This window comes from Pectinophora gossypiella, unplaced genomic scaffold (assembly GCF_024362695.1).
Source record: "Pectinophora gossypiella unplaced genomic scaffold, ilPecGoss1.1 Pgos_84, whole genome shotgun sequence".
Classification (NCBI taxonomy): domain Eukaryota; kingdom Metazoa; phylum Arthropoda; class Insecta; order Lepidoptera; family Gelechiidae; genus Pectinophora; species Pectinophora gossypiella.
The window spans coordinates 12,320-39,465 of NW_026063294.1; the positions used below are offsets into that span (position 1 = coordinate 12,320).

Genomic DNA, 27,146 nt, shown 5'->3' on the forward strand with positions numbered 1-27,146 from the left:
TTTATCTTATAAAACCTAATTTTATTTTAGTTTAGCAAAAAGTGCAATTCTGGCTTTCCGGTCGTCTAAATTTAAAATATTTTAACAAGATTTTTGACACGCTTAAATTTAATAGAACGCTACGAGGTCTATGGTCAACCAGCTGGTGCCGTTTTTTTCGTAAAGAATTGGTAAAGAAGAATGAATGGAAGTGAGTGAATGAAATCGTCATTCGAACAAAAAAAATACATGTTTTTCTTATAATTTCGTACGAAGGAATACAAAATCATAATTTATGTGTGTTTTGGCAGCAAATACAATAAATAAATGCAATAAAACATTTTTCTATGAATTTTAAAACATACATCTGGCATTATTCTAAACCATAAAAACACAACGTCAAGATCATACTTAAAAAAAAAACGTGTAGAGATTAGGTATCGTTAGGTTTTCAAATCAAAAATACTTAATAAAACACAAAAATGACTAAATAAAAGGACGTCGATGAAGAGGAAGACCAAGGCGGAACTAGTAAAAGTGGAAGTTGTGTTGTATCAGAACGACGGAACTCGCTGTGAATGCATATTAACAGTCCTCAACCAACAAGACTCCTATCTTCTTCTTTGTCGTTCCCACACTGCTGAGGATCGCGACCACAGGTTATGGTTTTCCACTTGGTACGGCTATATGCTGCGTGCACCGCCCTCTGTATGCTGCCGTCCACCGTCTTCTTCACGATGTCAGACCACCTCGTAGGCGCCCTTCCTCGCGCACGTTTGCTATCCATTTGCCCAACGATGATCTGCTTCTCCAGACTGTGCTTCGGAGACCGCATAATATGTCCGAAGAAGCTTAGGGCACGATTCCGGCATATTGAGGAGAGCCGCGTCGTGATCTTGAGCTCTTTTAATATGGACTCATTCGTACACGTAAATAGCCTTAAATTACCAAGTAGAGAAAGTCCACCATGAGGTGAGCACGAAGTTTTGAAGACAGGAGTGATTGTATTAGATTTCCTCCTGAGCAGTTGCACTACAAATTTAGTGATGAAGAGGTGAGTGATCGAAAAAATATGTCATAGAAGAACTTGTAGACATCATATTAATCTGAGTTACTTGTATTAATCAGATTTTTTACTAATTTTCAGGCAATACTTGACAGAAACCTTAAGTTGGATGACATAATTATAAAGAAAATCAATAAGAGGATGAACTCTTTTAATGTTTATAAAACAATAGTATGGAAGAATTTTGATGCATCTTGGAGCAATGGCAACATGTAAGCATATTCCTAGTTAAAAATATATATTTAAGTGAGTGTTGCTCGTTTTTAAGTGGATTTCCTTTTCGGCTGATTAGGCTCAGGCCTAGGACGGGCCAGATTATGAGGAACGCTAATCCGTTTTTTTCTCTAATGTGGTTTGTAAGATCAATGACCTACCTCATCAACCTGCTGCTGTGACTATTTGGTGGTGTCTCGGACTAAAGGGCTTACTTATCTAATGAAATGACCTATATAGGTACTTAAGTAATTAGTAAGGGAGTCAATACTCTCTCTTTGTGAATTTGCCTCTTATGTATGAAACCGTTATCATGCCAGTCATAGTAACTAACACATAACGGCCTGGTCCGTTGGTCCAGTAGTTGAACGTTGTGCTCACAATCCAGAGGTCCCGGGTTCGAAATCTTGATGGAGAAAAACACAGAAATCACTTTGTATTCCTTGTGTTGCTAGGACATTACAGGCTGAACACCTGATTGTCCAAATGTAAGATGATCAGTGCTTCAGAAGGCATGTAAAGCTGTTGGTCTTGGTTACTACTTACTAGTGTAAGTATGTAGTTGTTACATGAGTCATGTCAGGGGCCCTTGGCGGCTCAATAATAACCAAGACACCAGGGTTGATGAGGTTGGTAATCCATCTTATAACTCACATGATAGAAGAAGAAGAGTAACTATGGAAGGGATCTTCTTCAGTATTATAATGGGCTCGGTAACGGACTCCAATCCGGGTTGGTGGAGGTGTTTTTACGGTGTTTTTCTTTTTTGGATCAGCATGGTGGAGTATGCTCCATACCCCCTCTGGTTGATTGAGGGGAGGCCTGTGCCCAGCAGTGGGATGTATATAGGCTGTTTATGTATGTATGTAGGTAACTGTCTTAAAAAACTGACTGCATGTTGTCTTGATTTATTAAAGTTTAGAGAGATGGAAGTGTATACAGCTTTTATAATATTTGTTTTCTCTTCAGATTTGGGAGTTGAGAGTGACAACGAGCAGATTACATAACAATGGGAGGATAACAAGGGCCTTAACTGAAAAAACTGGTGAATGTTCCCAAATAAACCTCACAGATGTAGAAGAAAGACAAAATAAATTTGTTTATTTATTTTATTTCTGTTCCCTACTAAACTAGTAATAAAACATACTTGTTACAAATACTTTTTGATTGTATTTTATTTATAACATCAAAAATTGCACAGAAAAAAGAAATATTTATATTTGTGATGGGTTGCTTATCTGTCACCACTCTGGTCATTATGACCATCACAAGAGGCTGCAGTTGGTCTTCTTGGTAGTGCACGGCTCAGTCCATCCTGGTATGGTGGTGTGACTATGTATGTATGTACAGCACCACAATGGTAGGTATGTATGTAAGTATTTTTTTATACTCCTGGGTTCTTCTTTCTTTATTCATCACCATCTAAAACAAGTATAATGCTTAGATAATTATTCTAATAAGAAACAAACATAAATAGCCTATTTATTATGTCCCACTGCTGGGCATGGGCATCCCTTCAATCAACCGGAGGGGGTATGAAGCATACTATATGCTGCTCGACTGCAGATTAGTGACGGTGTTTGGGCTAAATAGCCCGGGAATAGCTGCTTGACGTGCCTTCCGAAGCACAGAATCATCTGACTTCTTCAGACAATTGGATGATTCAAGCCTGCAATTTCCTATCCATACAAAGGACCTTGACAGCCTCAAAGTGATTTTGATGATGTCCCCATTGGGTATCAGACCCGGATCTCCTGATTGTGAGCTATGGTTAGAGAACCATTAGACTAAGGAGGCTGTTATATATATAACTCATAGGTAGACAGATTTGCATTCATATTTAATGTACTTACATACCTGAGAGAACATTAGGGATCCATGTCACAGACGTCTTTTTTGTTATAATTAAAACACATAATAACGGGTTCTTATCGCGTTTAAATGGGGGATATGAGACTCCCGATATTTCGACACTGTTGCAAGTGCCTAGAGTCTTTTTTGTTATTGGTGGCTCATAATTACAATTCAGGATGCAGTGGCTATTAGGACTACTTGCAAATGTCAAAGTCAAAGATTTATCACCTGAAATAAAAAAGGATTATTTAGAATACATACATACATCAATTCATGCTTACATTTCCTAACGGGTTGGACAGAAACAAATATAATGATCAGAAGGATGTAAACAAAAAATGTGGGTTCCGTCACATTCCCAGTACATTTAGCATGCCATGATATTCGTGGAAACTGAGATAAAGCAGTAAAGAGCTTGTAAAAGAAGTTTTTTAGTCCACCTTTTGTTACTGCTAACTGGTGATTTTGTTTGGTTCACATCATAAAGTATTTTGAAATAATCTAAAGGAATAAACCAACAAGTAAGGTATCTACCCAGAGCGGGATCAAGTGTGTTAGTAATTTGACTTGGGCAATAAACTGTTTGGTTGCTGCCATGTTATTTATACCTGATAACATTTACCTTGCTTTGGAGGCCTTCCTTCAGTGTACTTCTGTAGTTCCATTCCATAGATAGGTACATTACTTTTGTAGTAATTTTAAGTCCTTCAGGTCAAAAGGATAAGAAGAAGCAGGCAGTGCAGCCTGCACTGCGCGCCTGGTAGGAGTCATTACAGTTTTGACACACACAGAGCTAGGTATGTGTTGATGTTACACGTTAATCGTTAATATCACTGGCACTGCATTGTTTCAAGCATCCACCACACGGTCCAGTTGAAAGTAGTGTTTAAGATTGACACAATTAGATTGTCCTCTTAGATAAATGTTTGGATTAACTTTGAAGATGATACTCATGCCAGAGACATCATCATACCAGCTAAGAGTCTTTTGTTTCGATGGGGCCTCCTCGCAGTCTTCTTTCTTTTACTGGTCTTGGGCGGTAAACGACGTAAAACAAATATTTCTCGTTGATCCTTCTATTCGTATATTTAGAAGGTTCTTTATCGCTATTTAAGTTGTTTTGAGAGCGGCAAGGTCTTCCTAATGATCTGCAGGTGAAATCAGTGGCCGGAATTCACAAAAAGCGCCGAAAAACTGATTCATGTACTTAATTTTAAGAAGTTTAATTTTATCCGGCAAGTTTAGAAAACCGTATAAAATTAATTTAGAATAAGAGTTTAACGTCAAATGAAATGTTTGCTAGAATAGCTTTTTGTCGCCTAAACCTAAATTGAGTAATTTAGAAACGTCATTCCTAAATTTAAGATTAGGCGTCAACTAAAATGTGCCGCCAGAATGCAAATCCAGTTTTTGACATTTAAACCGTAATCTTAGCTAATTTAAATTTAAGTTTGCCTTCCGGAATCGGCACCAATATAAAATAATATAAAATAATAAAATTATATGACTCTTTTAATCATTATAATTTTAGCTATATTAGGTGACATTCATTGCCACTATGAAGTTTATTAAACAACCGGATTCGTTGCAAATTGACACTTTTTGTTTAGACACGCGAAACAAAAATATCCGTCATGGTAAACTATTACCTAATACAATCAGGTGTATAGTGTGCGGACCTTCTAATTGCGGGAAAACAAATCTTGTTATTGGTCTTCTTTTGCATAAGGATGGGTTGCAATTTAAAAATGTTTACGTGTATTCAAAAACATTAGATCAACCAAAATACATATTTTTGGAAAAAGTCCTAGACATGGTGCCCAGTGTCTCATTTTCAAAATATAAGGATAGTGAAGAAGTTCTCAGCCCCCAGGATGCTAAACCAAATTCAATAATTATATTTGATGTCGTAGCGTGTGAAAATCAGAATAACATGCGAGATTATTTTGCGATGGGTAGGCATCGAAACATAGATTCGTTTTATTTAAATCAAACTTACAGTAAGGTTCCAAAACAACTAGTACGAGCCAATGCTAATTTGATTATTCTGTTTAAGCAAGATGAAATAAATATGAAACACGTTTATGATGAACACGTTAACACAGATATGTCCTGGAAAGAGTTCCGTGAAATGTGTTCTAAAATATGGAGTGAACCATATAGTTATTTGGTGATCAATAAAGATTGTCAGAAAAATGAAGGATGTTATAGAAATAAATTTGACAGTTTCGTATTTTTTTATTGATCATATCATTTTTCTGATATATAATGTGATGTTACTTGGTAAATCGGGTTATTTTGCCTAAAGATTTAGCAGAAGCACAAACTTATTTTCATAATGGAAGCTTGTTTAAAACGCCAAATAGTCAATGCAGCAGAAGCTGTTAAAAAAAAGGTTAAGAAATTGCGAAACATTAATAATAATATATCGTTTATTTCAGATTTAAAAATCCATACATTAAAAAAAAATATACCACAAACAATTAAAATAGTAAAAGTCAAATTCAAATTACAAAATAAACAATTAAAAATTAAAAATCAATAAATAAAAATCAATAAATAAAAACGAAGTGGTCCTATGCGGTATGGCGGCCTATCCACACCTTAAGAAAAGGCGAGTCCCACCGGTCCACCAACGCCCTCAGGATGCCGTTAGGGCTGTCGCGCGCCCTCGCTAGAAAGGAAGCGCATCGCTTTCTAATAATGGCTGCAAAGCCGTCAATATGCGCTACCGCGAACATTCCCGACGCACTACAACGCCGCGGCAGCCCCATCAGGACCCTGAACGCGTTGTTGTATTGGACGCGCAGGTCGCCGTATGCCCGTCGCGTACAGTCAGCCCACAGGCTGCACGTGTAGAAGCTCTGACAATACGCCTTGAAAAGCGTTACTTTTACTTGAGAACTACATCGTGCGAACCTGCGAGCCAACATATTACAACGTATAACACCATATTACAACATTGAAACCGAAAATGAAAAAGCTTTGAAATCTGTATTCAGACCTATAATAAATAATTTAGAAAAAATAGAAAATTAATTATTCAAATGTTCGGGCCCATCGATAACCCTGCAGCGCCATCTGTGATGTCATAAAATTACGTTGTAAACGTCAAAAATCACTAGATGTCGCTACAAGGCTCGTCTGGTCCGAAATGCTTCGTAACAGTGCTTGAAAATAAGTGCTGCATGCAGACAATACTACTTTGTGGGCCTGGAGATGTTTCCCCTCGTCCGCGAGGGTGACATCAACTAATGTTTGCGTGTTCAGCAGCGTTGTCCACATCGAGATGAAGTTCGGCTGGTGGTTATTCCACCTCAAACTATATTGCTGAGACATCTTCGACACAGTTTTAATGGTTTTCTTATTATATTTATACCGTGGAATTGCCAACCTGAGGATGTTGAGGGGCGAGTTGTGGGCCATGCCCTGCAGCGGGAAGTCGACGGGCCGGGAGTCAATATAGCTTACGGGCACGGGGTGCGGTGGGCAGATGAGCGCCATCTGCTGCTCCTGTTGCGGTACGTCATCCTTGACGAGGTCCCTCGGCGGCGGCGGCGTCGTGCGCTCTCGTTTGATGCGGCTCTTGATGCTCGGCCGGTTGTTGGGGTAGCCCTTCTTTTTGTATTCGAGCCATAGAGTGTGGTTGTTGACGCCGAAAAGGCGCGCGGCCTTGCAAAAGCCTATGCCGCCGAAGCGCACGGCCTCGAGAGAGCGCTAGAAGTTTTCCTCGGACCGTGGGTTGGTGGCGCGGCGGCGCTTCTGCTGCTGCGGCGGCTGCTCGGGTGCGGCGGCAGCGTCCGCCACGCAGCTGGGTCCTGGCGAGGGGCCTGCCACGCCGCCCACTCCGCCCACGCCACCAACGCCGAGCGCCTGCCCGTACTCGCTCAGCCCCGCGTTCATGTACTGGCTCATGTTGTTCATATAAAAAAACGAATAAACTGTAAAAAATAAATAAATAAATGTACATCGCCTCGCCCTGCAGACCGGTGCTACCCAAGCACGCATTCGAGTACCGCGGGTACGTATGATCCATCATACTCCACTGTCCTCCTTGAGCCATTCCTGTGTTACCCCCCATTCCCAATTGTTCCAAGTATTTTGTGCTTCGGATGTTTGTTGGGAACCGTCGACGGCCCTGTCGTCGTGATACTCCCGGCTGCGCCGCTGCGGCACCGAGCTCCACGTGATCGCGTCGCCGCGCACCACATTCACCGATGGGCCGGACTCCTCGCGGCCCTCTTCCTCCACCATCTGCCCCGAGCCTGCCGAACTCCTCCTTCGCCCCCGTTTCCGCCTCGGCAAAATGCTTGGCGAGGCAGCGTGTCGCTGCGAGATAACGGAGTCGGTAGGGAAGTCAGCGGACGTGCCCTGTGACCGCGTTAGCAGTGTCGAGTCCGGCATCTCCGTCAGACCCTTTATCTTTAGAGTTTTCGCTGTATCCAGCACCTGTGGGAGCTGTTCCTTTGTGACATTAACTTCGCCGTAATACATAAAATCGGCCATTGTTCGCAGATCTGCGAAAGTGACATCTTTCAGGATCACGATCGGATGCCGAGACGGGTTGTACATAAACAGTGCCTGAAAATAAGTGCTGCATGCAGACAATACTACTTTGTGGGCCTGTAGATGTTTCCCCTCGTCCGCGAGGGTGACATCAACTAATGTTTGCGTGTTCAGCAGCGTTGTGAACATCGAGATGAAGTTCGGCTGGTGGTTGTTCCACCTCAAAGTATATTGCCGAGACATCTTCGACGCAGTTTTAATGGTTTTCTTATTATTTTTATACCGTGGAATTGCCAACCTTATTTGTCTGGATACTTTTTCTAATTGTACACGAACTTTGTCTTTATGTCGCGGGAGTGACGGACGTCCGACGTAAGCCGAAGTCGGTAAGGATATTGTGCGATCTGCGCAATTTACAGGTGTCGCTGATAGAATATATACATGGTGTAACGGAACGGGGGTATCAACCCGAAGTGTGCCTTCTCTGTCACTATCTACAAATCACATGCGAGAGTATTGGCTGCCTAAGTTCATATTTGCATTAGTTATGAGCAATTGAATTCCAGGTCTTCATGTAATAAATTCAAATTTGCACAACACTACGTAGCAATCAGCTGTTCAAGGTATTTAACTTTTGAGTGAACAGCTACCACCTCTTTTATTTCTGCCTGCCCTAGTAAAGGGTAAACGTGCCAGTGATGGCCATACTAATAAATATTTTTTAAACTGTTTTGTTTCTTCCTTGTAAGACCGAGGTTTCCAGACACAATAGTTAAACAAACAATGGGCTTTGATCCCGGTTACTGCTTACTGATGTAAGTAAGTAGTCGTTACATGAGCCATGTCAGGGGCCTTTGGCGGCTCAATAATAACCCTCGCACCGGGATTGACGAGGTTGGTTATCCACCTTACAACCCACACGATAGAAGAAGAAGATGTGAACATACATAAAACACGCCTTTATCCCTAATGGGCCAGACAGAGCCATAAGTAATCACACATATCTAATATCACACTTATTGCGCTACTGAGTTGGGCAGAGTCACTTTGCTGTACGAGTTTTGGCCAAAAATGTAGTCGATTACCTACAATAATAGTTTATAAAGAAATGTACTTTACAATGCATCTCGTCTCCTTGTGTATCATGCTTTATTTTATGATTAAGTACGTAATATCAGGCTCCCATAACACCGTCATCCAGGTCAAATGTATGGGCATCACGCTAGCGGCGAATGCGTTCATGGCTAGTTACGTACGGGACAGTTTCATTAGAATACTTTCAGAGTTTTGCAGGCCCTAAACATGCAGGCCCTACTTTGGTGCCATTTACTAAGCCATCCGCGAAACTAAGATTACGCGTGATTACACAAACACAGTCTAATTTTAATTGCAAATCGAAATCTGGAACACCTTGTCAATTAAATCTTCTAATCTGTTGAACTGCCTTGCGATTAACAGCGGGGTTTTTCGTTGTGTATTTCCTGACAGCTTCGCGATGCGCGTTTTCTTTACTTGGTTTCGGTCCGCGTTTCTGTTTTTTGGGTCGGCCACCTTTATTTTTAACGCATTGGCTTTCGTCTTGATTACTGATTCTTTCTAATAGGACAACTGGTTTTAAAATTGTCAGTTTTATATCACTTGTAGTGTCATATACATCTACCGGATTTGAATCAACTTCCAATTTACTAATATCAAAATTTTGCACAGAGGTTTTAAGCGGGGCCAGGGTTGATTGATAGTTCATCAAAATCGAATCTAAAGTTTGATTCTCATTCAGTAATGGTGATGATATTAAATCTACTAAAATGGATTGTGACGTTTCGGAACTAACCTGCGTTTCGTTTTTCCATATAAGGTCGTCATTTAATACTCTTAATCAGGTCAATGAGTATTCGGATCCGTCGTAAACTTCATTCGCGAGCAAAAGTTTGGCTAGCGCTTCGGTTGAATTACATTTAAATAAACGTGCTACGTAAGGACCATCCTCTGGCTTACCCGTTCCTATATTAATGTTGTTGCTGTTAACTGCATGGCTGTTAAAGAAATAATATTCACCATTAAACCGCCAAAAACTAAAAGTATAACCCTGACCCGTAAACAATATGCTATCAGTACTGTCGTTGTGATTTGAATTGTTCACATTATAAGCGAATTGCGAATCTACAGTATAGTCATTAGTATTAAAAAACACTCTATTGTCCAGTATATTCATTAACGTTAATAAACCTATGTCTTTATTCGCGGGAGTTGTAGGATACGTATTAGAAATGATCCAGTTGTCCTCCATACTAACTATATGTGCGACGTTATCCCCGACGCGAAGCTCATTGGGTAATTCATCTGGCATAAAATAACTGACACCCCTCTGAAGTAGATATTTTAACTGCATGTAAAGTGTTTCCCCCATTTTTAAAATTTTATCAATTTCGGCAGTAGTGAAAGATGCGCGATTATGGAACACAGAATAAATTGAAGCGCATGCTGAGATAACCGTACATTGCGAATTATTACCTTCATACATATCGGAGCCTTGGTGTGTTAGACCTAAGGATTCAGTAAATTTTAGATATTAATTTATTTAATAGGTAATACACCCTATTATTGACACCCCTACTGACTATTAAGAAAAAAAAAGAACATTTTGATATATTCCTTGCATTTTGATATATTCGGATTGATTTTGAAAAATGATTAGACCGTACCAATCATTTAAGGTTCTATAATTAGGCAGTTTACCCTACATAAGTACTTAAATTAAAATATCAATTATCAATATTATCATTCTCCAACAATCTATTTTTTAATAAAACAATTATTCACCGATATTATTATAGGGAATGCAATAATTATTATATGAGAACTAAGTTACCTACCTAATATAAAAAAAACTACGCATATATATAAAATTTCAGTCGGATCAATAAACCTAGGTAGGTGATTTTTTTAATAAGTAGTTAAAATGGCATTCGTTTAAGCACTTTCACACAGTGCCGCCAGCTCGTGCCGCACAAAGCCGCCGCCGATAATCATTTCAGTCGCGACGGTCATGTAGAGCACACATTGTGGTTGAACATCAAAGGTCGATGAATCAAGTCGACAACATTGCCATCGTAGCTGTGGCTGAAGTAAAAAAAATACGAGGCGCCGACTTTACAATATAGAAAATGGCTAAGCAACTTTCTCGAAAAAACACATACTTAAGATTACGCCTATTTTCCGTTGGGATCGGCCACGCAATTCCACTTACTACGATCCTGACACGTCACTTTCGCTTCTACCACTGAAACAAAAATCTTTTGCTACCATATGTAAAGTGAGGTGTAATAGGAAATGGGTGTTATGGTAATACCGATATGTTTCAGAAAATTTATAAAGTGGTGTTTACCTGAAGGGCACAGCTAGATGTTATAGACCGGTGAGCATGAGACAAAGAAAACTCCCTTGAATTTGTACAATGTATATTTTACAATTATAGTTATTAAAGTACAACCATGGGCAGGTAAAAACCCTATGGAGGGAGACAGGTCGCGCTTTGGTCCGTCAGGTTAATTGTCACTCCGTAACAACCATGGGATATCACTATGTTTAAAACACTGTCCGTACACCTGTAGGCACCTCACTTACTCGAGGACCTCCGACTATCAGGCCTACCTGAGGCGTTCCGGAATACCATACAGGTGATGCGTTGAGGCCGGCTCAGGCCAGGGCGTGCTGGACGATGGCGGCGCAGCGGGCCAACTGTTACGCAGCTGGCGGGCTGCACGTCCACCGGTCAACCTCGCAGTCCTTCACCGAGCCTTATCCGGAGTGGAGCTCCGCCGAAATGAAGCTTGAAATAACTCTCAAATGCAGAAGAAAACAGTAGGAATCTTCATTCACAAAATTTGTTGAAATAGTCTGATCCAATCATAAACTTCTTCATAGAACTTAAAAACGTCAGAAAATTAAACAAAACTTTAAAGACGTTAAAACAATTAAAACTCAAAAACTTTATAAACGTTAAAAACTTAAAGAAAAAAACCCCATCTGCAACAAGGAATGGCAATGATTAGCATGTGGTTCAGCTGACAGCGTGGCAAGGCAACTCACGAGTGTAAAACAAAGAAAATAACTTACAGGTTCATCCGGGATAGTTGGGCATCGCTCGGATGAAACCTAAACCCACCCACTGGACCTTAGGCGATGGGATTTCAGTGATATTGCTGAAAACAAGGACCTCGAGGTTATCACAAAGTTGGTGCAAAAATATGCACGAAGAATTGCGAGGACTCACCATCTCGGTTAAGCTATTTCTATTAATCAAGACATCGGCTCTTGATGCCGCCGATACATTGGGGCTTTAATTTGCCCACATTCGGGTTTCGGCAATGGAGTCTCCGGCGCTCTCGCGACGACCCCACTTTCCAAAACCTGTCTCAGCTCAGCCAGCTGTCAGTCTGACACAAGAACCACGAACAAAGTTGCCAAACTAGAAAAAATCTACCAAACCATAAATTCGCCGAATCAACGACAACAATCGACCGACTTGTTTGATCCCAAAATTTAAACAATATAATTATAATATATCAAAAATAAATGTTGCAGATAATTTTAATATACCAAATTTTGAAGAAAATAAAATAATTAAAAATATTCGGGCCCATCGATAACCCTGCAGCGCCATCTGTGATTTCCTGCGGGTAAAATATAAAAACAACGTTATATCGTCAGAAACCACAAGATGTCGCTACAAGGCTCGTTGGTCCGAAATGCTTCGTTACACCACTCTTATCAAAGTACACTCATTTATGCATGCTCGCCGGTTCCCAGTACTCTTGACCGTGGCTTTTCTTTAAACATCCTGAAATTAATCGAGGTATGTACCACCTAGGCCATCCACTTCGGATTTTACCACTTACATCCGTATAATAAATCTTGGCCTTGTCCAACCTATCTAAGCGTCCTTTTGTCAATTCTCTTCACTACATTTTCTTTTACAACAATCCCTTAACACACTATTTTATCATTCAAAGTTATTCAAAGTATAATAAATATTCAAAGTAACCTTTTGACAGTTTTAATAAAATATCAAGCAATTAATTAATTACATCATTGTAACATAAATATTTAATTCAGGTACCTACCTAATAAAATGACTTTAAGACCAATGACATCGAGAGGGTGACGTACCGGTATACAAACATTCAACTCAATTGATGTAACGCAACGCAAACCCTCGTTATAAAATATTTAGAAGACATGTCGATTTACTACACTGCACTTTACTTAAATAAAGGATTATACAGTCTGTTCTCTGCCTACCCCAATGGAAAATAGGCGAGATATTATGTATGTACGCAATGCAGCACTCTATTGACGGAATATTTCGAAAATTAAATATAAAATAACAGGAAAACGTAATATCAGTTTTTGTTCTTCTTTTGATCTTGTTGCATCATAGCGTGGGATTATTTCAGACTAATACAGGTGAAGTAGGTATGTATATTTGTCAAAAATTAAAAAAAAAAAAAAACTAGGCAAGTGCGATTTGGACTCGCGCACCGAAGGTTCCGTCCACAGAAAAGGTTAGTAAAAGAAAACTCTGATGGCGAAATTCAAGTATCTAGATATTCACTTAAGCTATAGGCATCAAATAAAGAATAATACTACGTTAGAATGGTCTGTCTCGCTCGTACTTATGCGTTAGATGTGTATCTACGTATGATACGTATACATACTTACATACACAGATTTTTCCTTTACTAACATTTTCTGTGGACGGAACCTTAGGTACATATACACATAAAATATAGTATAACATAGTATATATACCTACCTATATTATATTTTTACTGTATCAGGGTTGTGGAGGTATCGTATTTTTTAGACACTCATTGTATTCGGCGTTTTCCATATCTTTAGATAGATGTAAAGTAATAAACAAAATAATTATAAAGTTGTTACTTTATAGCTGTCACAAAAAGTAATAAAAAAAAATAAAACGGACTTCAAAATCTGTCAAATAAAAAGTAAGAAATAATATTTAGTTGAATACATTAGAATCTAAATTTTGAAATTACTTTTTATTTGTATAAACTCGAGTGTCCCTAATAATATTAATAGTGTCCGACACACCCTTAACCGTTTTCCAATTTTCTTTAATTTACTTTCAAACCATTAGTATCCATACTTACTTAAGCTCTAAGCTTCTATTAGTATAGTCGAAACACAAAGTTCCTAATTTTTAACTGTTTTTCAACCATAAGTTGGAAATTTCTAAACCAATTTTGATGAAACTTGCATTCTTTTCTATGTTGGACGATACTTAATAAAAAAGCATTGCAATACGATTTGTAGTTTTTACGAAATGCATGGACAAACATACAGGCATGTATATGGAAAATTTAACACACATTACGATATACATATTATGGATCAAATTAATAACCTTTTTTTTGAAGTCGGTTGAATTAGATTAGTTTCCTTCAGTCCCCACCACATGGTCATCAAGATATATAACCATATCCCTAACCATATTCAAAATATAGACAAACCTACATACACCCTTTAACAGTAATTTAAATAAGTTTATTGTAGACAAATGTTATTATAGCATTCAAACTTTTTTTTTAGATAAACTAAATACTTCAAAGCTTCGATATCTATATACTTACTTAATAACTTGTTTGATATAATTTTGTTATTATAAATAGCTGTATTATATAATTAAGTAGGTAACTTTATAATAATTTTGTTACCTAGTTACTACTTATTTCTATAATTCTTAGTTAGATAGTTAATATCTTATAATATTATTATAAGATTGGTTATAGTTGTATTTAACCATCTGTAGTAACTTGTCATTTTTGATAAAATACGCTACTTCTTCTACACATAAAACAGACATAATTATTTAGTTGGCTTTTTCACGATTTTAGAGAAAGGTTTAACTTTTCACACAGAATATTAAGAGAGTGACTGGTATTAGTATAGCATAGAATAAGTAATAATACTACGGTCATAGGTTAACTTTTGTGTGTATTATAGGTAATTTGTTACAGATCTACTTATTACAGATCATCTCATAATGAGTGATGTTACTGTTGTGCTACAACATGGGTTGCTGTCAAACCAGAATCACACTCGGATTGTTATAATTCAAAAAGGATACAATCTTATTATTATTATCTATAGTGTTATGATCTCATCTAAATTTATCATAGGTTAATTAACTTATTTCATATACCTACCAACATACTTATATAATCTAAAAAAATATTAATAGTAATTAACTATCGCCTATTCTAGTCACACAGCATAAGTAGGGGCAATGCAATTGATTTAAGTAGGTAGGTACCTATTGCCTGTTATTAAGTAAAGTTTTTTCCATGACTGATGTAAAGCAGCTATTTTATCATCATAAAATCAATCGATCGTTTGGTAAACTGGAATTAAGCTCGTTAAAATCTAAATACTTACCGGCACCGATGCAGGTTGCAGCAGGCTCGTCGTCGACGCGACGGCGACGCATTGTAGAGCACGATGGAATTTCGACGCTTGAACGCTTCATCTATAAACAAACCACTTCTGTACTATTTGTGTTTATCTAATAGACAATAAAATAAGAATTATAGCTTTAAGTAGGTAGGTACTTGCCTTTTAATGTTTCACTTTCATTATGTGAAAAAGAGAAAATCAGTACCGATAGTTAAAGATCTTACAATTATAATAATTATGTTTATATGGCTAACTATTTTACGATTTTAAAGATTATATACCTAAAAATATTTATAAATAATTGTTAAATTATCAATAACAAAATCGACTTACCTTTGGAAATCTTGAAATACAAGTGAAAAAACGCTTGTCACTTTTTCGCGCCAACGGTTTGGGTACTGAGTTTACTTTTTTTTTCCATGAGACAAAGAAATTCTGGCAAAGCAGATTCAAACAGCCAATATCGAAAAATATTGAGGTACTTTTTTCTTCATTCGGTCGCATAGATGTCGATGGAATTAATAAATAAGCAATATAAAATCTAATTGCTTTTTGTTACTTCAGTACAATTTAACTTTTTTAAATAAGCAATGAAGATTGAGTAGTTTCATTAATTTTTCCATTGTTTTTTGGCGGGAAAGTTGTTTTCTTCATTGAATAATCTATTTATATTTAATACGAAATGAAGAAGTAATCGAAAAACATTCACTTAAGTGTTATCGTATCGGAAAAATATATAAATATAAAGTATAAATAAACATTCAGTAAACAAAGTGGTACTATCTATTTTCACTTCGTCCCAAAAAGCCGCTTCATAACTCGAAAATTTATGCGGACTTTTGAGTTAATTCATATCACAAACCTAAAGGTCTATGTAACCAGGCCAAAAATTTCCAAAAAGAAAAAAAGATGAGGCTATAATTATGACATAATAATACATTTGCGTAACCTGTGGATTCCATTGCCAACCGATTTGAAAATATGAAAATACGTTTATTGATTTTAACGAATTTAACGTACCTAGTATAGTATTTGGCTGTATGGGTTATGGTTCCTTTGCCTATCCTATGTACAAAATAACCAAAAAAAACTAAACATAATGGTCTTATGGTCTCGTTCTGTGGTCTCGTTGCCGAGAAGTTCTCTTGATAATTTCCTGCTTTTTGGCGGGAAACGGGAACGGGACAGTTGCTTTCTTCATTGAATAATCTAAATAATTAATACGAAGTGGTGTTTTGTGGTTAATGATCGCATTAAGTTAGTCGGAAGACATTCGCGAGTGTTATTATATCGGAGTATTCAATGAACAAAGTGTATCTGCCTATTTTCGCTTCGTGCCAAGAAGCCGCTCCATAACTCGAAAGTTTATGCGGACTTTTGAGTTAATTCGTTTGGGGTTCGGAGTGGGAGTCTACTCCGAGGGTGGGGGCTTAGGTTTCATCATCATCACCTTTTATCATTTCATTAATCATCAAGAAAAAAAATACGTAAGACATGGCTGTATGGGCATAGTTCCCTTTGCCTTACCCTTCGGGGAAAACCAAAACAAAAAAAAAAGATAATTTCCTGTGCTACTTTGTTAGAATTTGTAGCTTACAAGTTCATCGTGCGAGAGCGTCGATATTCTACTGTAAAAACTTCCAGAGCCATTGTGTGTTTTGGATAGAGCCGATATGATAAAAAGTTTGTGGATAATGTTCGTTGATAAATTGCAATGTAAGTAACATACAATCAAATGACATTGTTATTATATATGACACTGTTATTATATATGACACTGTTATTATATAGTTATTTATTTATAGGTGTGAATGCTGATCGACTTTGTCATACTAACTTATACTCATACTAACCACTTGACAGTCCAGGCGCACTAGCAAATCTAGCCTCAACAGTCCAGGCATTTCGAACTTGCGCGGCGTTCGATGGGCGATATCGTGGCGTGTTATAAATAGGCTTGTAACTCAAAAACTACTGTGGCTATAATAAAGAAAATTCAGAAACAGCAAGCCAGATGTGCAATGATTCTAATTAGATAAAAATAAAAAAGATCACATTATAAAATCTATCTCAAATCCAATTAGAATTGACAGAATCCGCTCATTTTTTCAGTTATCCCAGCCATGCCTGTTAATAGCATGTAAAGTATCATGTTCTAGGGACTGTAATAATTTTTATTTGAAAGCGCATTTCTTACACTTTTTACTAGTATTCAAATTATATTTTAATGTTACTTAGTTTAAACACAAGAAATATAAATATAACACCTGGTGACGACTTATTTGTAACACCGTATTCTTACCAAGATGGCCGCCCTCGCTAAGTTTCTGTTCGCACTGAGCGTTTCTGCCTTTTTAAGTCGATGGTAACTATGGTTACCAATAACGGGTAAGATTAACATAGACATTTTGTGTGTGTGATTTCAGGAATTAAAGAAAACCAGTAGAAAAATTAAGGTTTATTAATATGAACTAAAACCAATTTATAATTGAATGCTTGTTTTATTTACATTTTTTACCAAGCACTTAACATTCGGACCTTAAAAATATATATTTTTTATTAGAATTTAAAATTACAGTCTTGCAATACAATATACTTGATTGCACAAAATGACGTACCAAACAAATAAATCGAGACACTAGAGACAAAAGGCGGCCTTATTGCTAAATCTAATTGCGCCTGCCGCTTTCTGTCCGTAAGCTCCTGTCGGACATCTACTGGCAGTTTAGTAATTCGTTTTTTTTGTAATTACTCTCTGTGTCCTCTCTATAGCTGAACTATAGCATCTCTGAAAAAAAAGTCATTGTTTAGAACTGAAGTTAAAATAACGCTAGCGCTCCGTTTGTACGAACCCTTAAACCCAGATAAGTCGATGGTAGGTTTAGTTACCATGATGAAAGTTGACCAAATTTGGTGTACCCTGTAATCAATATCCTGGGCATCTGCTGAAATAATTGTTTATTTCGGTAAATAATGTGTTTCCACGAGTAACTAATAAGTAACGTGGTATATTTAAAACATTATAAAATATAATGCGTCGTGTAATATTCCGTAATTTGCCTCCATTTTAGTGTCAAGAGACGTTTTTTTTGATACGATATTTTTCTCTTAATGTTTTTGGAACAAAATCATGGCTTAAATGTTCAGGTTTTTGTAGAAAACGGTAGAGGATATATTCAAGATGTATGCTAATCAATAAAAATAATATATTTTATATACTTACGGCATATTTCTTGTCTAAAACACTCAATCGCAAACACAGTAGTTGACAGTAGACTCGACCAACACTCGTCTGACTTCGACAGTTGTTTTTTTAATGTTACCAACTCATAGGGAAGAGATGCAAATACCACCTAGTAAGGATTTTTATAGTACACAATACTAGTATAATTTTATAATCTATACTAGCTTGTAAAACTAGTTAATCCATAAAATTGGTCACCCTAACGGAACCCCGACTATTGGTAAGTATAGCTACCATCGACTCCTGAGGTGAATTTGGAATCGGTAGCTATAATTACCAACGACTGTAGAGTGGCTAAGAGATGTAAGCAACAATAACAAGTTTCCTGAAGAATGTTCCAATCGGACAGTTACAAACAATTATGTCTGTATAAGTTGTGGAATATCTTTGGGAAAGCAGTCACGAAGATAAAATCACAGGCCATGGGCTTATGGAAAGAAGTGAAGAGTGGTATTATATAGAAAAACAATCTCCGAGATAGGTATTAAAGTATTAAGTATTTTAATTTATGTTGTACATGAAAAAAAATGTGTTTCAATCATAATTGTTATAAGGCAATCCTTAATTATGATTAAAACATTGTTCTAATTTTAATTTATTGTTGCCAATGTTTCAGTTCCATTTCTACACATTAAATAATATTGATACAATCGGGCATATTGTGCAATATACTATTAAAAACATTCGTGTTTGCTTTCAGATGCCTGATGGATGCCCATGTATGCGTTGTTTGCAGGATGAGCTCACCTCAAAAGCATTAATATCTAGTGAACATAAAAGCTGTGTTAGGTGTGTTGTTGCAATGTATATATTTATTAACCCCCAATGCAAAAACAACGGGGTGTTATAAGTTTGAAGTGTGTGTATGTGTCTATCTGTGGCAACGTAGCTCCCAAACGGATGATCCAATTTTAATATGTTTTTTTTTTGTTTGTAAGTTATATTAGTCGAGAGTGTTCTTAGCTATGTTTGGTAGAAATCGGTTCAGGTCTTCGAGGTCATCAGAGATGTTTGTTATGTGATAGGAATGTTACACGTTCAGTTTGCTTGCAAGCATAGGTATGTGGGATAAGTTATTTTTTGCTTTTTATAGGGTTTTTAATTTTTTTCACTTTTTTTCATAATAATTGAGTACTTTTGTTTTGTCGGGGTTTTTTTTTTTGTTCATAGATGTTGGTAAACTATGAGTTTATATCACTTTATAATTATAATTTATATTATTAAATCATTAAATAGATAAAAAACCTTTGTATATTTTAATGTTATTGTTAAGTTTATTCTCTACCTACTTACTAATATGTTACCATATTAAGTCTGTTCAAAAATCATAAATAGGTACTTGTTCTTCTTCTATCATGTAGGTTGTGAAGTGGATGACCAACCTCATCAACCAGGGTTATTGCTGAGCCGCCAATGTCGTTGGATCAGCCAGCAATGTCCTAACTGAATCAGGGATCACAAAGAAATTTTTGTGTTTTGTCCCCACCGGGACTTGAACCTGGGACCTCCGGAATGTTAGCCACTGGACCACATAGGCCGAGAGTATATGGTTAAGTTGCTGTTTTATTTGAACTATTTATTTAAATGTAGGAATATTTTGTATGAGTATGAATAATATAATAAAACAAATTATTTCTAAAAATATATCTTTCATTATGTTTTTAATAAAATTGTTTCTTTTTAAAATTATTTTGATAAATAAAAATAGTAATCACGTCGTTTAGCACCACTTCAACTGATAGGATCTCACAATCAATGTTTTTTGTGGTATCAAAATTGTTAGTTACATTTAATTTTTGACCTCTTGGGACCAGATTTTCACATCAAACATCCTTTGGTGGTCTTTATTGGTCTAAATGCAAGAAAATATAATTACAAAATCTATAGGTACCAATGAGGGACTTTCCAGGCTACGTCCCCAAAAAAAATAGATGGCGCTGTACAGATGTGCGATCGTATAAATATGCCTATATACCCTTGCCATTACATTTAAATAATATTTATTTACCCGAGCAATGAGAAAATAGGTATTTATCATGTTAAATCTGGACAGCGCCATCTGTATTTTTTTTTTGAGAACCTAGCCTGGAAAGTCATCTATTAGCTTTTTTATAAAATATTTCTATTACCTACCTAGTTACTAAATATGCAAGAGTAACGTGTGTTATTGGTGCTGATTCCAGTACACACTATCTAAGTTTATATGAAGTTATACCTGTCATTTTATTATCAGCTGACGGGTAAACGACAGGCTTAAAATTTATGGAATAGGTTCACAAGAATTTTAGGCAGAAATTAAAAAACCCCAGCAAAAGTTGACAGCACACATGTCACCGGCGATAGAAATATGTTATGCGAAATAAAAGTTGCTCCAGGTTTTATAGTTTTGCCAGGCCGTAGGGTGTCTCCCTGATGCGGAGCATGTCACCGGCGATAGAATTTGACCAAGATTTGAATAGGTATCGTGAAAACCAAAAAGTTCCACGTGCGATAGTTTCACCAGGTCGTAGGGTGTCTTTAATATACTTTATTGCACTTAACAACTAGTTACATCACAAACAAGAAATGGACGTTTACAAGGGTGGACTTATCTCTAAGAGAGATCTCTTCCAGCCAACCCAGAGGTAGTATTAGAGTAACTGCGGAAGAATAAAAAGAGGTGCAATATATTAAATACATTATAATAATTATATCTACATATAAAACCGTTTAAAAAAATATATATACACAAACATATGCCTAAGCCTCTATAAATATATACACATATAAAATATACTATACCTACATACATACCTATTATATCCACTCTACAGTCGTTGGTAATTATAGCTACCGATTCCAAATTCACCTCAGCAGTCGGTGGTAGCTATACTTACCAATTGTCGGGGTTCCGTTAGGGTGACCAATTTTACGGATTAACTAGTTTTACAAGCTAGTATAGATTATAAAATTATACTAGTATTGTGTACTATAAAAAACCTTACTAGGTGGTATTTGCATCTCTTCCCTATGAGTTGATAACATTAAAAAAACAACTTTCAAAGTCAGACGAGTGTTGGTCGAGTCTACTGTCAACTACTGTGTTTGCGAGTGAGTGTTTTAAACAAGAAATATGCCGTAAGTATATAAAATATATTATTTTTATTGATTAGCATACACCTTGAATATATCCTCTACCGTTTTCTACAAAAACCTGAACATTTAAGCCATGATTTTGTTCCAAAATCATTAAGAGAAAAATATCGTATCAAAAAAACGTCTCCTGAGACAAAAATGGAGGCAAATTACAGAATATTACACGACGCATTATATTTTAAAATGTTTTAAATACATCACGGTTACTTATTAGTTACTCGTGGAAACAAATTATTTACCTAAATAAACAATTATTTCAGCAGATGCCCAGGATTTAGATTACAGGGTACACCAAATTTGGTCAACTTTTATCATGGTAACTAAACCTACCATCGACTTATCTGGGTTTAAGGGTTCGTACAAACGGAGCGATTATCTTTCTATGGCTGCTTGAACGCGCTTATTTTTTGTTTGAGCTTACAGTTACTTTGGTGTTTGTATTTGGAGCACGTTTTGGTGTAATTTTTTTTGTGTTCGTGTGACATGATTTTTGTGTGGTTTATTAATTAATTTAATAATCAAATGCTACAATACTAACTTTCATACTAATCCAAATCCTAGTGGTTAATTTTGCGGTTTTCTTGTATGACATTTTTGTAATACTGTGCAAGCATAATGTTTTGATTAAAGGTACTAATTACTAAGTATTTATTTTAGATTACCAAACAAAAAAGGTCGCGACTTGAGTCCGACAAGTCGCGAATCGGCAAGTCGTCAAAGGTAAATATTATTTATTTCTGTTTTCGTGATTATAAAGTATGTATAACATAATAATATGCTGTTTTACGTTTCAGTGTTCAAAGAGGTAGAGGTCGAGGACGTGGACAGGGAAGAGGTGGGCGTGCACACAGAGGAAGCGAAGTTGACAATGTAGAGTAAGTATTATTGCACACAAATTCAATTTATAACTAGCGTTCTTTTATCTTCAGTTCTAAACAGTGACTGCTTTTTTTCAGAGATGTTATAGCTGAAGTGAGGGCACAGAGACAAATTACGAAAAAACGTATGACTAAACTGCCAGTAGATATCCAACAGGAGTTTATAGACAGAAAGCGGCAGGCGCAATTAGATCGCATATTATTGCCTGATGCGCCTCCCTCGAAAGCGCCGCACGCAGTAAGTAATCTTCGTTATTGTTATTTATGTTATTGTCATGTCTATATGTTTGCTTTTGTTTTAGACGTCCATCGCCAGAACGCGGTGCAATAGAATTTATTTCGAATTCTAATGCACCTTCTGGCCAGGTAGTCTCCGTGCCTGTGGCTTCGACTTCCAATGCACCTGTTGGCCAGGTAGTCTCCGTGCCTGTGGCCACGGACGACTTCATTATTATTGGTAATTTAAAGAGATTAACTTGTATAGTTTAAACACAATAGATTTAAACCCGCACTTAATTGCTTTGTTTGTGATCCAGCCCCCGAAGCCACCGACGTCGCTGGCGGAGAAGTGGTCGGGAACACCGACGAATTTTATATGGGTAAAAAACTCATTAATAATCATATAAAAGTGTAGTTATCGTCTTTAAACCCGCATTTATTAATATTTTGTTTACAGTACCGGCACCCGAACCTGCCGCATCTATTGTCGCTGCGCCTGCTCCCGTCGTAGCACCCGCTGGTGACGACGACTCAGATATCACTGGTAACAGGTTAATACAAAATTGTGGAGTGTAAGCGTACTTGAACTCGCATTAAATTATATTCTTTTGCAGAGGTCCGCCCGTCTATATTTTCGGCGCCAACTGCCAGTACGTCGAAAAGGAGTGTAATAGGTGAAACACTTTTAATTAATTTGACTATATCCTTATACAATTAGTCCCTGAAAATGATAAAAAATCTGTGCTAATATTATAAATACTTTTTCAGCTATGAACGACGATCACTTTGCCGAGACTGTGACTAGCTGGATGACAGACTTTTTTGATAGTGAGGACGAAGACTTACTCGATATCGACAGTAATGACGTTGACTTGGGTATCTCACTCTCGACACAAAGTAATACTCGTACAGCCACTGACTGCGCAGCAGACGATGATGGACTAACTACTGAACAAATTTCTTTACTTCATGCGCAAGAGGAAGCTGATGACATATGTGTGAGAGACTTGGCACCTACTAACGATTTTTTTGAATTTAATTGGACGTGTGACAGACAGACTTTTACTGGTAAGCGAGAAGTCTTTACTGGTTCGCCAGGACCGACATTCACGGTTACTAACGACATGACTCCGACTGATATTTTTTATAAAATGATTGACACTGATTTTGTTGACATGCTGATACGACAAACAAACCTATACGGTGAACAAAAACTGACAAAACTAAAACAAAACCGAGAAACGAAAAAACATACACGGACTTTGCGTTGGACACCGACTGACCGGGACGAAGTGATAGCGTTTTTAGCATTGATTATACTTCAGGGATTATACCCCAAAGTGACGGAGGAGTCCTACTTCTCTTATGACGGGTTTGGGACTACTCCTTTCTTTGGGCGAATAATGTCCTACAACAGATACTTCCTGTTAAAAACGATGTTACACTTTGTAGACAATGACTCGACTGAGGACACGACAAAACTTAATAAGATAAGACCTGTCATCGACTATTTTAATGCCAAATTTTCATCACTGTATTACCCTAAACAGAACGTGGCTATTGACGAGAGCTTGCTAAAATGGCATGGGCGACTTAGTATTTCTAAAAAAATAGCAACCAAGGCCGCTCAAGTAGGTGTAAAAACCTATGAGCTATGCGAGTCGTCATCAGGCTACCTATGGCAGTTCAGGGTATATACTGGAAAAGATGGCCCCAACAGGAAAAGACAAATGCGACAAACTGACGACCACAACACCCAGCAACAGACTGAGGATCAGGACACACAGCAAGAGCGACTTGACAACAGTGACAGCCAGCCACACCGACCTGAAGACCGCGTCATCCAGCAGGACCAAGCTAATGACCCTGACACCCAACAAGACCGACATGACGACCAATCGAGCAGTACGTTTCGTCCGCGAAATGCTACTTCTCAGATTGTTTATGACTTAATGAGACCACTACTTTACCGGGGACACACGCTAATAATGGATAATTTTTATAATGCTCCATTATTAGCGCGTTGCCTTAAACAGGAAAAGACTGACGTATTTGGGACTCTGAGATTATCGCGAGAATTTGTTCCCGAAAGTTTAAAGACTATGAAAAAGACTGACATGCGATAAGGTGAAATAGTGGCATCTTACTGTTCCGATCTGTCGGTGATGTTGTGGCGTGACTCTAACCTCGTTAGTATGATCTCCACTTACCATCCCCTTCTAATCGGATCAGTGACTACGTATAACCGTACGCAAGTACATAAGCCGGCTGTCGTCCTTGACTACAATAAATCAATGGGAGGTGTCGACCGCAAAGATCAGTATCTTGCCAGTCAAGCTCTTGAGAGACAGAAAACTAAAGTGTGGTACAAGAAGCTGTTTAGGCGCCTTTACAATGCAGCAATCTTTAACTGCTTTGTGATTTACGATAGTAATCCCACACACAAACTTGATCACCGTCAGTTTAGGAGGACGCTGGCTGAAGACTTGCTACGGTTGCACAAAAACATTGACTTGACGACAGAACCCAAACTAATTCGACATAGACAGACGACTCAATTGGTGGCACGCCAAACAACGCGACCGTACGTGGCCTCGAACCATTTTCCGATGAAAACGGGATCCACTGCCACACGTTGTTTTCTGTGCACTAAGAACAAACGACCGTCTAGGACTGCATATAAGTGCGAGGAGTGTGACGTAAATCTGTGCATCGTGTATTGCTTTAAAGCCTATCATAAGCCTCCTCGCACTTCCACCACCAACCAGGACAATACTGACGATTGAGATTTTTGGCGACTTTTGATTAATACTGACGGTTAAGACTTTTGACGCTGACTTTTGTTATTACTACTTCTCCGGGCAGTTGGACGACCTGAAGGCTCAAAAATACACTCATCGGTGTATACGTACGCGTCCAACATACTCCGAAGCGATGGACCGGCTTATCTAAATTAGGTCACCGTAAAACTAATGGAGTTATTTTCAACTAACTATAATCTGTATAGATTGGTCTTGGTAATTAGTTCGTTGTTTTATGCCAGGACACTCACAAAATTATGCAAAATAAAGTTTTTATGTATGGGGTACTGGCTGGTTATAACTAAGTTACAAATTACAACTTTTCAAGAGAAACTAAATACAGACTTTCCAAATTAAAATTTTGTATGGAAAACGATGGGCCTTAGTAAAATTACTATGTTTTTGCATTTTATGTATTATGTATCTTATCGACAAGGTGTTCAGCAGGAGCAGGAGCATTCAATTATAAATTAGTTTTAATTAATTTAATAAATCTTAATTTTTCTTCTGGCTTTCTTTAATTCCATGCACAAAATGTGCATGTTAATCTTACCCTTTATTGGTAACTATAGTTACCATAGACTTAAAAAGGTAGGAACGCTCAGTGTAAACAGAAACTTAGCGAGGGCGGCCATCTTGGTAAGAATACGGTGTTACAAATAAGTCGTGACCAGGTGTTATATTTATATTTCTTGTGTTTAAACTAAATAACATTAAAATATAATTTGAATACTAGTAAAAAGTGTAAAAAATATTACAGTTCCTAGAACATGATACTTTACATGCTATTAACAGGCATGGCTGGGATAACTGAAAAAATGAGCGGATTCTGTCAATTCTAATTGGATTTGAGATAGATTTTATAATGTGATCTTTTTTTATTTTTATCTAATTAGAATCATTGCACGTCTCGCTTGCTGTTTCTGAATTTTCTTTATTATAGCCACAGTAGTTTTTGAGTTACACGCCTTTTTATAACACGCCACGATATCGCTCACCGAACGCCGCGCCAGTTCGAAATGCCTGGACTGTTGAGGCTAGATTTGCTAGTGCGCCTGGACTGTCAAGTGGATATATATATATAACAATAAACTTAGACTACGAATATTCTATGGATAAAAAGTGCTCTTTGACTCTCTTCTTAAAAATTAGGTAAGAGGAACTCTCCTGAACTACCCTCGGCAGCCTATTCCAGAGCATGGCTGCACGGACGGAAAATGAGTGAAAGCCAAAATTGGTATTGGTCCTAGGTATCTCCAGCATCTTAGTAATACATGGACGCCTAGAACGTGAGGGAGGGGGCAGGAGGTGGAAGCGGGACCGTAGATAAGAAGGGGTACCAGGATCATAGAGAATTTTGTAAAGGAAGGAAAGGATGTGCACATCACGGCGAAGTCGGATAGGGAGCCATTTTAACGACGCACGAAACTCGGAAATATGGTCATACTTGCGTAAGCCGAAGATGAAACGTATCGCCAAATTTTGAAGATGCTCGAGTTTGTTAAGCAGCTCCTCGGTTACATCCAAGTAACAGACGTCCGCGTAGTCGAGAATCGGGAGCAGGAGAGATTGCGCCAGCATAATCTTGGTGTGAAAAGGGAGGAAGAATTGGAGACGCTTGAGAGAGTGAAACGTGAAGTGCATACGCTTGCTCAGCTCATTAATATGAGAAGACCAAGACATATGACAATCCATTATAAGCCCCAAATTTTTCGCCTTCTCAGAATAGGCAATAGGGATCCCGTCGTAGACAAGCGGAGGAAAAGAATTCCAGT

The 27,146-nt window shown here is 37.5% G+C and overlaps 1 protein-coding gene, 2 long non-coding RNA genes and 1 pseudogene across 10 annotated transcripts; 3 read left to right on the plus strand and 1 right to left on the minus strand.

The window, feature by feature from the left end:
* The first annotated feature begins 123 nt into the window (after positions 1–123).
* LOC126381690 (uncharacterized) lies at positions 124–2,417 on the plus strand. 2 transcript variants are annotated; one of them, XR_007568920.1, is made up of 3 exons: positions 124–1,033; positions 1,127–1,257; positions 2,228–2,417. It is a non-coding gene; the product is annotated as an uncharacterized LOC126381690 (long non-coding RNA). The 2 variants fall into 2 exon arrangements; XR_007568919.1 differs by having other exon boundaries at positions 124–1,257.
* Positions 2,418–5,594: 3,177 nt separating this feature from the next.
* Positions 5,595–7,861, minus strand: LOC126381689 (protein bric-a-brac 2-like; annotated as a pseudogene).
* A 10,777-nt stretch (positions 7,862–18,638) lies between these two features.
* LOC126381692 (uncharacterized) lies at positions 18,639–19,980 on the plus strand. The gene is made up of 2 exons (XR_007568922.1): positions 18,639–18,819; positions 19,039–19,980. It is a non-coding gene; the product is annotated as an uncharacterized LOC126381692 (long non-coding RNA).
* Positions 19,981–21,331: 1,351 nt separating this feature from the next.
* On the plus strand, positions 21,332–25,879 carry LOC126381687 (uncharacterized). Of its 7 annotated transcripts, none has more exons than XM_050031143.1 (10): positions 21,332–21,455; positions 21,734–21,826; positions 22,131–22,193; positions 22,268–22,348; positions 22,430–22,589; positions 22,654–22,808; positions 22,888–22,950; positions 23,028–23,114; positions 23,185–23,244; positions 23,339–25,879. In XM_050031143.1, exons 5-10 carry the CDS (start codon positions 22,561–22,563, stop codon positions 24,694–24,696), a joined length of 1,752 nt encoding a protein of 583 aa, XP_049887100.1. In that variant the 5' UTR covers positions 21,332–21,455; positions 21,734–21,826; positions 22,131–22,193; positions 22,268–22,348; positions 22,430–22,560; the 3' UTR covers positions 24,697–25,879. The 7 variants fall into 7 exon arrangements, with proteins under 7 accessions (XP_049887100.1, XP_049887101.1, XP_049887105.1 ...); XM_050031144.1 differs by having other exon boundaries at positions 21,734–21,789; XM_050031148.1 differs by having other exon boundaries at positions 21,734–21,759.
* Positions 25,880–27,146: the final 1,267 nt, after the last annotated feature.